This window comes from Neolamprologus multifasciatus, chromosome 23 (genome assembly GCF_963576455.1).
Source record: "Neolamprologus multifasciatus chromosome 23, fNeoMul1.2, whole genome shotgun sequence".
Lineage (NCBI taxonomy): Eukaryota > Metazoa > Chordata > Actinopteri > Cichliformes > Cichlidae > Neolamprologus > Neolamprologus multifasciatus.
The window spans coordinates 38,427,583-38,440,946 of record NC_140460.1 but is presented as its reverse complement, the minus strand read 5'-3'; the positions used below and the strand labels follow the sequence as shown (position 1 = coordinate 38,440,946).

At 41.4% G+C, this 13,364-nt stretch overlaps 2 protein-coding genes across 2 annotated transcripts; one reads left to right on the top strand and one right to left on the bottom strand.

The window, feature by feature from the left end:
* Positions 1–504: 504 nt before the first annotated feature.
* Positions 505–5,261, bottom strand: unc50 (unc-50 homolog (C. elegans)). Its single transcript, XM_085150330.1, has 6 exons — positions 5,127–5,261; positions 4,031–4,296; positions 3,724–3,844; positions 3,477–3,616; positions 3,108–3,215; positions 505–2,396 (listed from the first exon to the last, which is right to left on the bottom strand). The coding sequence occupies exons 2-6, from the start codon at positions 4,290–4,292 to the stop codon at positions 2,260–2,262; spliced, it is 768 nt and encodes a 255-aa protein (XP_085006456.1). The 5' UTR covers positions 4,293–4,296; positions 5,127–5,261; the 3' UTR covers positions 505–2,259.
* Positions 5,262–5,687: 426 nt separating this feature from the next.
* Positions 5,688–12,911, top strand: ndufs1 (NADH:ubiquinone oxidoreductase core subunit S1). Its single transcript, XM_085150323.1, has 19 exons — positions 5,688–5,813; positions 6,721–6,797; positions 6,942–7,033; positions 7,616–7,723; positions 7,862–7,938; positions 8,062–8,143; positions 8,238–8,368; positions 9,837–10,022; positions 10,117–10,251; positions 10,374–10,488; positions 10,632–10,777; positions 10,873–11,001; positions 11,103–11,232; positions 11,449–11,609; positions 11,705–11,859; positions 11,990–12,165; positions 12,251–12,385; positions 12,475–12,547; positions 12,657–12,911. Exons 2-19 carry the CDS (start codon positions 6,725–6,727, stop codon positions 12,746–12,748), a joined length of 2,196 nt encoding a protein of 731 aa, XP_085006449.1. The 5' UTR covers positions 5,688–5,813; positions 6,721–6,724; the 3' UTR covers positions 12,749–12,911.
* The last annotated feature ends 453 nt before the right edge of the window (positions 12,912–13,364 follow it).

Sequence of the window (13,364 nt, the reverse complement as noted above, 5' to 3'; positions counted from 1 at the left end):
GTGGCAGCTGAACTACCTCCAGATCAATGCCAGTAAAACCAAGGAGCTGGTGGTCGACTTCCGCAGGCACAAGCATCCTCCACTGCAACCACTGAACATCCAAGGTATGGACATTGAGGCTGTGGACAGCTACAGGTACCTTGGTGTTCATCTGAACAACAAACTGGACTGGACTCATAACTCAGACGCCCTCTACAGGAAAGGGCAGAGCAGGCTGTACCTGCTGCGGAGACTCAGGTCGTTTGGAGTGGAGGGCCCACTCCTGAAGACCTTCTATGACTCTGTGGTGGCCTCAGCCATCTTCTATGGTGTGGTTTGCTTGGGTGGCAGCATCTCTGCTGGGGACAGGAAGAGACTGAACAGGCTGATCTAAAGGGCCAGCTCTATTCTAGGATGCCATCTGGACCCAGTGGAGGTGGTGAGTGACAGGAGAATGGTGGCTAAGCTGTCATCCCTGTTGGACAACATCTCCCACCCCATGCATGAGACTCTGACAGCACTGAGCAGCTCCTTCAGTGGGAGACTGCGGCACCCACGGTGTGGGACGGAGAGATTTCGCAGGTCTTTCCTCCCCACTGCTGTCAGACTCCACAATAAAGACTTTTGCAGCTGATCAAACACACAAACCCACACATGTGCAATAAGACTGCTATATGTGCAATTCTTGTGCAATTCTTCTTCTGACGAAGTTGTATTTTTGTATTTTCCTACTCAGTTGTATATAGTATTTGTATTTCTATTTTATTCTATTGTATATATTATTCTATTCTATTTTATTCTACTGTATATAGTATTTTATTTTATTCTATTGTATTTTATTGCATTCCAGTGTTTTCTAATTTCTGCTACATAACTTTGCACTTTTGCTGTAACAAAACAAATTTCCCACCTGTGGGACTAATAAAGGTCATCTTATCTTATCTTAAAATAGCAGCAGCACTTTGTATAAAGTTAACCTTTTTTTTGCAAAAATATGTACTTTTTGCTCTGGGAATGTTGATTAAATAGTGATAACATTTTAACATGCCTATTTTTACCTTTCCATTGCCTAATTGTAACATCTGCTCGTACCAACAGCCATTTATGAAAAAATTAAATTAATATTAAGCAGAACTGAGTTCAGTTTATTGGTGCAGGATTTGGGAAAATCAGTTTCTCACTCCTGACATTTTGAATGAGGCCACACTGACATGCACACACAGAAAGGCAAACATCCCATAATTATTGAAAATTACTTGATTTCTTTAATCTGTGCAGGCTGGATATGATATGTTTTCTTAAATAAAATTACATTTTTATGGACTTTAAGATAAATTTTCTACATTTAGGGCTATTTATTTATCCCTACTGGTAACATAACTTTCATAAAGTTAATGAGACTACATTAATTTTCCATTTTATTTAGAACATCACAGGATAACACTGACTATTTTACCCTTTTTTGCTTTGTAGCAACAGTATGAACTGATGGGACACACTGAACACATCTGCTAAGATCTTCCAGCCTTTGTAATAGTCACTCTTCATTTACACAGAAAGCAAAAGCATCAGCGATGCTTCAGCGAGTTTCTCAGTTGTGATTGCAACTGCAACAGCGACACCGTGAGACTGAAGCATGTTACTACAAAAGCAATCCAGAGAACAAAAACGCTGCTGCTGCTGGGAGCTTTAAACTAAACTGCGCTGAACCTGTGCCAGCACATAAAACTGAGGCACCTTAAGTTAAAACCTTTTATTGAAAGTGCTTTGGAATGTACACTTTTAGAAAAGAAAAGAAAATAAGTTTGCATCCCATGTTTCTAACTTAACTTTTTTTTCCTTCTTCAATAAGCAGAATCTGATTATTTTTTAAAGAAAACTCAAAGAAACAAAGCAAACTCATCAGAAACAAACCTCTGTGTTTATATTACAACCTGCCAGAGTCATATTTACAAATCATACAAAAAAACAACAGTAAAAGCTGCGTCTCCTCCCCGCCCCCCATCGTTTCTGTCACCAGTCTGAACACATCACCGTTTACGGACTTTGTAGCTGCAGCTCAACATCACAGCCAAACAGAAAATCAAGAGAGAGCTGAGCAGTGTCACCCAGCTCGGCATCAATCAACCAGTTTACTAAGAGTCCCCCAGAGGTCCCTCTTAGCCAAATCCTGTCTGACAGCAGCTGGATGTGGAGTCATTGTCACTTAGAGAAGAGCTGAAAACAGATTTTGCGTCAGCCTGGAGCCAGCTAGTGTCCAATCTCAGAGGCAAGCCTGTCCTACATAACTCTGTACTTGTAAAAAGAGCAGAGACCCCGAGTGAAGTTCCATCCCAGAGATATGGAGAGGATGTAGAGGAGGCCGAGCAAAGCAAAGGGGTAGAGCAGCACCACGGTGTTCTTCAGGAAGGGTAGAGCTGCGAGGATTGAAAGAGAAGACTCTTTACATGAACCACTGACAGCAAGAACTGCAATCACACTGAAACACAAACTACATTTCTCTCGAGGTATACGTGCTCCACGGTGATCATGCTGCTTTATAGCCACAAAGAAAATGAATCTCTAATAAGTTAAACCCTTCTCACTTTACTTTAGCGAAAAAACCTGTAGATGTGTGTAAATTCAAAGTTTAGTCTGCAGCACTTGTGTCAATGTCACCAAATGGCCACTAGATGGTAGCAAAATCAAGATCACAGTTTAGTGCTGTATTACATTTTGTTATTGCACATCTAAGCCCATAAAATACTAATAATGTTGAAAATTAGGGCTGATTGGACTTTGTAAATTATAGCAAAATCATAGTTGTTAAGTTATAAAAATTTATGAAACATTTTCATGCGCAGTAGAAAATGTTATGCTACTTTTCTGATCACCTTTTGGCGTTAATCACCAATTTACAGCAGCTTTTTAGTGATAACAAGGTGACACATTGTTGGAGAAATCAACAGTCAGTATTTTCACAGATTAAGACTAAGAAAATCAACAAATGATGAACCTGAAAATTCATAAATTTAAAAAAATAATAATGTAACTAAGATATAATGAATTTTCAGCAATAAATCAAAAACAGATTAAGAAAATGCATGCAGCACACCAGTTGTGTGCATTATGATGTGCAGGGTACTTACCGTTGTACCCTAAGAAGGTTATGTAGAGATAATAACCAATAGCAATCAACCATAGAGTGTTTCCGACAAAATATCCCAAGAACCAATCTGAACTTATCATCACAAGATCTAAAAACACACAAAACACAAGAAGAGTCATCAGTGCTGTAATGCATCTATGGAGAGCCTAAATATTAGCAACCGCCATGGTACAAAATTAAAGAAATAAGAAATGAAAAAGAGAAATGTAGCGAAGCAAGAGCATCATAAACATTTCTTTAGCCCTTTAAATTTTATTTTACCTGTACTGACAAACATTTGTTGGTTTGAATCAGATGATTTTATTTCACACATGCTGATTAAACTCATACAGATCTACAGGCTACTCACGGTTGATGAAGAAAAGTTGCAGGAAGTGCAGGATGACTAAAAGCGGGTAGAAAGCATTGAGGTGAACGTCAAATGCGTAGCCCCACTCCACGTCAAAGTTTCTGCTGGGTTGTTTCAGCAGGTACCTGTTGGTGACCACCCTGGAGAAGAACACATACGATTTGGCATGCAGTAAAGAACAAACAATACGCCTTAATTAGAGTAAATAAGAGGACATCTCATTAATTTATTCAATGCTACTGCTCACCACATTATAGTTGATATGAGCAGACCGACTCCTATACAGTCAACAAAGACGACCCAGAGCAGCAGCTTCAGCGTCTCCACGACTCCCATTTCCAACACAAGACCGAAGCCTATCGTTGACACTGCACAACAACACAGGAAGTGTTTAGGTATCATAGCAGAGAGCCAACATCGGGGTTTCACTGGCAGAACAAGTGATTGTTTAAATGTAGTCAAACAGATTAAGTTAGAGGTAAAATTCACAAATATCCTCATCAAACCTTGACCACAGTGCTCTTTAATTATTTAGGGAATGAGTATTGACTTACCACATAGCCAGATACTGAGCAGGACCAGGAAAGCAGGATCATCTCTGGCCCACTGATCTTTAGTCTGTTTCCTGTACTGGAAGTTGCGATACACCCTCTGAGGAGAGGTAAACAGGTAAAGCATCTGCCACAGGGCGAACTCAAAGTCCATTTGTCTGAAATGAAGCAGCCGCCGCAGATACTTGTAGCGCTTCGCACCCGCTGTGTGGCGTGCAGCGTCCCTGGAAGCCAGGGCACCGTTGCTGTTTGTGGTTGGCAACATGGTGCTGAAAATCAGATGAGAAGAGTGAAAAGTGAAAAGGACTCTAACCTGAGACAAAATTAGGATGAATTTATAACTATACTGTATTATGCCATTTTATGCCTACTCGCAATGATGGATGATTTACGTGCATTTCCACTCATTTTTATTACACCTGTCATGCTCTGTGTGATACATTTGCCATATAAATGTGCTTAAATGCTTAGTGTGAAGGATTTGGTGCGTGATTGTAAAATTGATAAGGAACCCACAATAAAGCCATTTTGGAAAACCATGGACAGCCATAGAGAAGTTCATCAAGCTTAACTCCTAGACACGATGCCCTACAGCCTAGTGTAAGTTATATATAAGCTGTACCTTAGCTGTAAATTCAGGTTTCAAATTTGGCACATAGTCCTGCAAAGCAAACTTGCACACTATATCTTCTTAACCTGTAATATTATATATGTCCTACAGCAAGTTGTGATTGATAAGCATTCTTGGCTTTCTTCAATAAAAATACAACTGCTTAAAAAGAACAGCACAGAAGCAGCATATGGTGCATTTTCACTAAGTTGGATCAAACATCTACACATTATGTAAAGTCATCTCATACGTATCAATTAAATAGGACACATACTAAATAATAATAGTCACTTCCTGCATAAACACTGATATGTTTTAATCTCCTTGTCGCTTTGTTTGCTAGCAGACACAGTTAGCACGTTGCTAGCTACTTTAATAAGATGAGACGGCCCGTTAAGTCTCACCAGCAATAACCATAACGCAAATTGAACAGTAGCTATTTAGTTTTTTGGTAAACGACTGAAATTCCTCACTTAAAGACAAAATTACCTGTTTCTCTTGTAGTCCTTCACATGAGAAAGCCCAAACTACTGCTCGTTTTCTGTAGCTGTTTGCATATGATGCTTCCTGAACTGTCGCGAAAATGCACACGTAGATAGTTCCGGTAACGTTCCCTTCCTCATGGGAAATGTAGTCAAAGGTGAAGTTTGAACTTTCATACGGTGAGAAAGTCTCCAGTGTGGCAATTTAAAACGCCGTGTAGTTATCAGTGGGTTTTTTGTTTGTTTGTTTGTTTGTTTTGTTTTGTTTTTTCCCAAAACACAGACCAGTATATCATTACTTTGTTCCATATTATTAATACATTTTATATCCACAAGATAAAATTTACAAACCGAGTTCAGTTTCTTTTTTTTTCAAACACCGCCATGTTTTAAATGATTGAGATTTCAAATTTTATTTTACATTTTTAATTTACTTTACTTTAATTTTTTTTTTAATTTTTTTAAGTTGGGGACATTTTGTTGCTACATTGAAGCTACAGACTGTAAATAAAAACTGCAATTTATGCTGAATATTAGTGCTTGAACGAATTTAAGACTTTTATTGTGAAAAGTATGACCTCGTATTCAAGCGGAAACACGACATCCTGCTATTTCCGCTCACGCCATAGCCGTTTCAATTGGTGGTATAACTAAGATCACCGCTGTTCTGGTCCAGAAGGCCAAATAGCGAAAGGTAAGAACCAAACAAATGTGATGCATACATGAACGCATCGACATATATGTGTAATTAAATGGAAGGAAACGAAAAAGGAAATATTTGAGCTTATAACTTCAGTTACCCTCTACGAACATGCAACGTCTCTGTGTCCTTGAGTAATACTGTTAGCTGTCACTGTTAGCCCGCAGCTCATTAGCGCATCCACATAAGCAGAGTATTATTTAAAGCCGTTGTGCTGTGCTGTTTGATGTTTTGTTGTCTCGATATTATTTGTAAAATCTTCATTTCTCTGCATTATTTTGTTAAAATGCTGAACACTGAAATCACGGCCATAACACTTGTTATTGTTGACAACTGCAAAGCCCAGAAGCACTGGGTACCGTGGCTCAGGAGTAGGAGTTTGTCACCTAAACTAGACTTACTGAATCCAACATAACAACCATGTAATAAATCCTATATTTAATGTGTAAAATGTGATTATGTAGTAATTTGTCCACCCTATGAAAAAGAAAGTCTCATGAGGAGAGTTTGTACAGTTTGTAATAAAGTAGGAAGCTTGTATTACAAACTTGTATCGCTGCAAATATCTAATTAATTATGTACATGACGCCACTGCTGAGGACCTCAGGTGTATTACAGATGTAGGACACTGTAACTTGCCTTGTGAGCGACATGATTTTGCATGTTTCTTTTATTGGTCGCCAGCATTTTCAGAATATAGATGGGGACAAAAGTGGCAACAGCAGAGCCCTTTAGAGCACTGTCGTTTTTCTGCACTGTAGTGATTGTGTTATGAAAACAAAAGTAAAGATCTAGCATTTATGCTTGCGTTCTCCTTTGCAAACACTTGTGTACACTTTAAATAATTATGATGACTTCAGCATTAGCACATTGAGTAGCGCTCATATGTTTTCTCTCACAGAGTCATGTTGCGACTGCCGACCGTTGGCCGGGCTCTAGCTGGAGCTGCCAAGGGCAGCCTGGCTTCTTCCAACCCAGGTATGGTCTGTGAGTTAGAGTCGAGATTACATAGCAGTTAATGCAAGTTTCTAAATGTAGCACCTACTGTATGCATGTAACAGGCATAAAAATGTGCCTGTTGATTGAGTAGGATCTTTTCTTTCTATGTGCATGCACTTCAAGTGCGTACCCCAGTGCGTGCAGCCAGCAACATGGTGGAGGTGTTTGTGGATGGGAAACCAGTGGAGGTGGAGCCTGGAACTACTGTGCTTCAGGTACGAAAGCTTCAGTACACAATTTTACTGCAAGCTGTTGTAGATGTCACCTAGTGTTGCCGGCTCATGCTGTGTAGTACTTTGTGGTATCTGTGTTTTCATGACAGTAATTTCGTGCATCAAAGTGAATCTGAGCTTCATATTCAAAAATGGGCTCAAATACACTAATTCTGTATCTAACAGGTAGCCAGTGTAGAGTAACAAGGATAGAGGGTCAGTTTTAGGTAGCTAACTAATCTCTGGATTAAGTTTTGGCCTAGTTTTCAAACACTGTGAAATAACACCACGCCGTCTGGATTTATGATTCCCTCAAGCACCAGTCGACTGGGCAGTAACCACTAAGGACAGATCAACTGACATTTAGTCACTTTCCTGTTTTATAAAGGAATATTAGTGCAATAGGAATGTGCATATTTTAGCAAAGCTTTGACTCATCTGTTAGTCATTTTCACATTTTAATTCTAAAGAAGGCAGACCACAAAATTAGCAAGAAAACGTAAAATACCTGGCAATCTATTCGCCAAGATTGTAATTTCACATCATGTATATTAACCAAATTGTCTTGTTTCTTTTCCTGGCTAGGCCTGTGAGAAGGTCGGGGTTCAAATCCCCAGGTTCTGTTACCACGAGCGCCTCTCTGTGGCAGGAAACTGCCGCATGTGTTTGGTGGAGATTGAGAAAGCACCAAAGGTAACGTCAGGCTCCTGTTTATACTTGATGAAAAGGATTTTAGCTGAGACTTGAGTTTAAGATGCTTTGGGACCAATCTCAGCGTAAATGATTAGTAATTTATTTGTAATGTATGCGTATTGTGTCATGTGCCCTCAGCCAGTAGCAGCCTGCGCCATGCCCGTCATGAAAGGCTGGAACATCCTCACCAACTCAGAGAAAACACGAAAAGCCAGGTAAGAACTGTAGCGGTCTCTGGTTCTAGCTTAATGTTATTCAAACTTTGGGCACACTTTGAAAACATCAAGTCAAACGAAGGAAAACTAAAGGCGTGTATTCGTGTCTTTGTGTCTCATCAGAGAGGGAGTAATGGAGTTCCTGTTGGCCAACCACCCACTGGACTGTCCTATTTGTGATCAGGGAGGAGAGTGTGACCTGCAGGTAACCTTGCAGAAGTGTAATTTAAGTTATTCTCATGAGCGCATTTAGATCAAAGGATCAGCTTTTTTCCCGTCTTTTTCTCCTCTTTTCTCAGGATCAGTCCATGCAGTTCGGTTCAGACCGCAGCCGCTTCTCAGAAGGAAAGAGAGCAGTGGAGGACAAAAACATCGGGCCTCTCATTAAAACCATCATGACCCGCTGCATCCAGTGCACGCGCTGCGTCCGGTGAGTGTCATGTACACGTCAGGCACGAATAATGTAATAATGTGGCATTAACAGCGATGTAATGTGGGAAAAGACACGTTACATTCATGGAAGGTCCTCAATTCCTTTATAATTGTGTTTTAAACTACCTAGAAACCGAACATAAGGACATAATAAAGACCGATAACACACTTATTCATCTAAAACGCACACATACATGCACAGTGCTAGACATCAATGTGTGCTTCAAGAGGGAAAGGTCACAGTAATTAGGGATGCACCAATACTGATATCGGGTATCGGGGCCGATACTGTAAAATGTGTGTGTACTCATACTCGTAAAAGTTAACCGATACCACGAACCGATACTAACTTATTTCATTAATCAGAGGGTGGCTTGTCATTTCTGTTGTAGTTTTTTAGATTGGCCACTAGGGGGACATCCCGCGCTAAACAGGCACAGGGTTAGGCGAGTGAGACTGGCGGCTCCAGATAAAAAAGAGAAACTGGAGGCTGCTGTAGCTAGGCTAAACAAAATGTCAGCAGTGTGGACCGGAACAGCCAACTTTAACTCAGGTTTTGGAAAAGCGATGAAAAATGTCAAGAGAAAATCCACGGGCAGTTAAAATAACAGAGGCTCTGACTCATTTTATCGCTCTGGATGACCAGCCAATGCCGGTCGTGGAAAACATAGGATTGCATCGTCTTCTCAGCATACTCGAGCTGCGATATGAAATTCCCAGCCGCCCACACATCAGGGAGTTAACGGTGCCAAAACTTTCTGAAGAGGTAAAGACAAGCAGTGTGTGTGCGATGTCAGTCCTTGGTTTAACGGCACAGTGGACTGATGATCCACGGGCAGATGAGGAGTTTGTTCGTCAATGCCGAATACTTTCGTTATTTTGTTTGTTTGTTTACAATATGGACTCTGCAACAATTTAAAAGTTTATTTTATTCTCAAACCTAATTTGTATTTATTTTATTCCAAACACAAGTGTTTATTTATTATTCTGAAAGCTCGAGACAGTGCCAATAGTTCAGTGATATTTTGTTAAATTACAATGTGGAGACTCTGCAATAATTTAACAGAAGTGCTTATTTTTCACTTGAAATTTTTTTGTGGTCATTTTTATTAAGATTTTAATTTTTATCGGCAGAGAATAAAATAAAACCTGTCTTCCAATTCATTGCATTTGTGTGTGTGTGTGTGTGTGTGTGGTAGAAGTATCGGTTTTTGTACTCTGTATGGGCAAGTACTCAGATCCAAGTATCGGTATCGTATCGGTTTGAAAAAATTGGTATCGTTGCATCCCTAACAGTAATTAAAGAAAATGTTGCACTTCTGTAATAAAGGGTGAATAAATAACTAAAAGCAGTGTTGAAAGTTTTGATGTACAGTGATTAAAACCAGTTCATGCTTTGATGGAGCTGTAACATTTGCATGGAGGTGGATATTCAAACAGCTTGCCCTGCCTGCGTGTGTTTGTAGTTTTGCAAGCGAGATTGCCGGCGTTGAAGACCTGGGAACGACAGGAAGAGGAAACGACTTGCAGATCGGGACGTACGTGGAGAAGATGTTCATGTCGGAGCTGTCGGGCAACGTTATCGATATCTGTCCTGTGGGGGCGCTCACCTCCAAGCCCTACGCCTTCACTGCAAGACCGTGGGAGACTAGGTAGGAAAGGGTCTGATGCTCGATTGTATTTAACACGAGTTCTCTTGAACTTCCCGGAGCAGTTTTACGTCATGTTGTTCCGCCGTCTTTGCAGGAAAACGGAGTCAATCGATGTGTTGGACGCTGTCGGTAGCAATATTGTTGTGAGCACACGTGGAGGCGAGGTGATGAGGATACTGCCCAGGCTCCACGAGGACATCAATGAGGAATGGATTTCTGATAAGACCAGGTAATACAGAACTGGAAATAAAGTCTCACACTTTATAATCATCTTTAAAACAGTTGGGTGTGTGTGTTTTTTAAATATATATATATGTATTCCACTGTATCTGAACTAAACTGTATCTGCAGGTTTGCATATGATGGGCTGAAGAGGCAGAGGCTGACCCAACCAATGGTGAAGGATGAATCAGGTCAGCTGACCACGACCACCTGGGAGGACGCTCTCACTCGTGTTGCTGGAGCAGTAAGTGCTTTTGCTTCTTTATTGGCTCTTGCTTGGTAATTAAATTAATCATAAATAAATTCTGTGAAACTTTAAGGTTTGTTGTTGTTTGTAGTCAGGAAGTTTGGGGCTGTCGTCATGCATAAATGTTTGTGTTTGTGCAGCTGCAGAGCGTGCAGGGGAGTGAGGTGGCAGCCATAGTGGGAGGGATGGCGGACGCTGAAGCTCTGGTCGCCCTCAAAGATCTCCTCAACAGACTCAACTCAGAAAACCTGTGCACTGAGGAGCTGTTCCCCATGGCAGGTGCAGGGTAAGGAAGAGCCTCCCATCATCCCTTAGGTGCTAAAATGCATGGCTTTATTAGCAGACAGTGTTATTTTTTACATCTTTTTTTGCTTTCTGCAGAACTGACCTGCGTTCCAACTACCTGCTCAACTCTCGCATTGCTGGCATTGAGGACTCTGACCTGCTGCTGCTTGTGGGAACGAACCCTCGCTATGAAGCCCCACTGTTCAATGCCAGAATCCGCAAGAGGTAAACACATATCACAGTTAACGGTTTGTTATTTAAGTCTAAGTTTTAAGTTGTTTGGTTTTTTTTAATGTTTGGTAATTGTTGTCGTCTCACTCCGTCAGCTGGCTCCATAATGAGCTGCAGATTGCCACGGTGGGCCACAAGGTTGACCTGAGTTACACGTACGATCACCTAGGAGAAGACACTTCAGTCCTGAAGCAGCTGGCCAATGGCACACATGCTTTCTGCAAGGTAATGGACACGCACGTCGTCCAGTGAGATTCAAAATGGTAAATGACCTTAAACGCTTGAATATATAGAGAATGATTGCCCGCTATGAGTGAGCGCTTGAAGACAGTGGGAAGGAAAAACTCCCTTTTAACAGGAAGAAACTTCCAGCAGAACCAGGCTCAGGAAGGGGCAGTCATTTCCAGACTGAATATCTTTTTTTCTGTTCTCTCCTGGCAGGTCCTTTCAGCTGCCAAGCGTCCAGTTGTGGTTGTGGGCAGCGGCGCTCTGCAAAGAGAAGACGGAGTTGCAATTTTGAGCGCCGTCTCCACCATTGCTCAGAACGCCCGAGCCAGCAGCGGAGTGGAGGACAGCTGGAAAGTCCTTAACGTCCTGCACAGGTACAGCTAAGCAGCTGATTTCAAGTAACCCTAATGCAATGAGATACAGTAGATGCTCATACTGTGTGTGCGTGTCTGTGTGTGTGTGAGAGCAGGGTGGCGAGTCAAGTGGCTGCTCTCGATCTAGGCTACAAGGCCGGAGTGGACGCCATCAGGAAGAATCCACCTAAAGTGCTTTTCCTGCTGGGAGCTGATGCGGGCTGCATCAGCAGAGCTGACCTGCCCAAAGACAGCCTCATCATCTACCAGGGTATACACACACACACACACACACACACACACACACACACACACACACACACACACACACACACAGATTTGACAAACCAAATGCTGCTAATCTTGGGACATGAATGAACATCAATTTGCAACCCCTTCAGGTCATCACGGTGACGTAGGAGCACCAATGGCAGACATCATCCTACCCAGTGCTGCATACACGGAGAAAAACGGCACTTATGTCAACACTGAAGGCAGGAGCCAGCACACCAAGATAGCCGTCACTGCTCCTGGAGTCGCCAGAGAGGACTGGAAGATCATCAGAGCTTTGTCTGAAGTAAGCAGGAAGTGTTTTGAGTATCCGTGCTGATGTTCACTATTAACACAAAACCAGTCATCTTAACGTCTCTGTGCGTTTACAGCTGACGGGTGTAACGCTGCCCTACGACTCCTTAGATGAGATCCGATCCAGGCTAGCCGAAGTCTCTCCTAACCTGGTCCGTTACGACGATGTAGAGGAGGCGAACTACTTTAAACAAGCCAATGAGCTCGCTATGGTACAGAAACACTCACAGTTAGTTGGTCTGCCTCTGATTTACCTGACAACTTAATTCAGCTGTTTATCTCCTCACTCTGTTCCTCTCAGACTGTGAACCAGGAGCTCTTAGCAGCTCCTCTGGTGCCGCCTCAGCTTACAGTAAAGGACTTCTACATGACAGGTACGTTTGTTTACTTATTTTTTTAGTATATATAATAGCTGTTTTTTCTCTCAAAATAATGTACAAGCAAATATGTATCATAATCTGTGCTGCTTCTTTCTGTCTTCAGACTCCATCAGCAGGGCTTCCCAAACAATGGCGAAGTGCGTCAAAGCCGTCACAGAAGGAGCCGCCGCCGTCGACGAGCCATCTGTTTGCTGAACGCTTGATATGACGACAGCTCTGAACTTTGTGTTGCTCCATAAGTTGAAGTCGCCCTCAATGCTTGTGTATACTGTTGAATCGTTTTCGCGCTGAGAACCAGCTTTGTGGAATAAATCTGAAAAACATACAAAATATAAATAAAATCCTAAAAATGTCTTTACTCCAGTTTTAATGTGTATTTTTTTTCCATTGCATTATTTTAATAACATTCAAATTATATCACTTATGACGCCTTCCAAATGCTTTAAAATCAAACAAGTCCTCATATTCTTCACTTTATTTTTGCAATGTATGTTTTTTAAAATATGTATTATATTACTAGACTCTAGAAATGAAGTAATAAGTCAGAATTTGGACTCCTGTAGGAGCTCTGCATGTTCTGAGTTTAAAATAATCCTTATTTACACTGAGCTCCTCACTTGATCCACTGTTGGAAACAAGTTTTAGCTCCTCTCCCTTCCTTTCTTCTGACTGGCTGCCCCTCACAAACAAAAGACTGCAGGTGCTGTGACTGAGATGACCATATAAGGACGTCCTATCTCTATGGCATGTAGTGCATCCAAGTGCACAAAACAATATGTGAAGCCTGAGCTTTTGACTCACGGAGTGACTT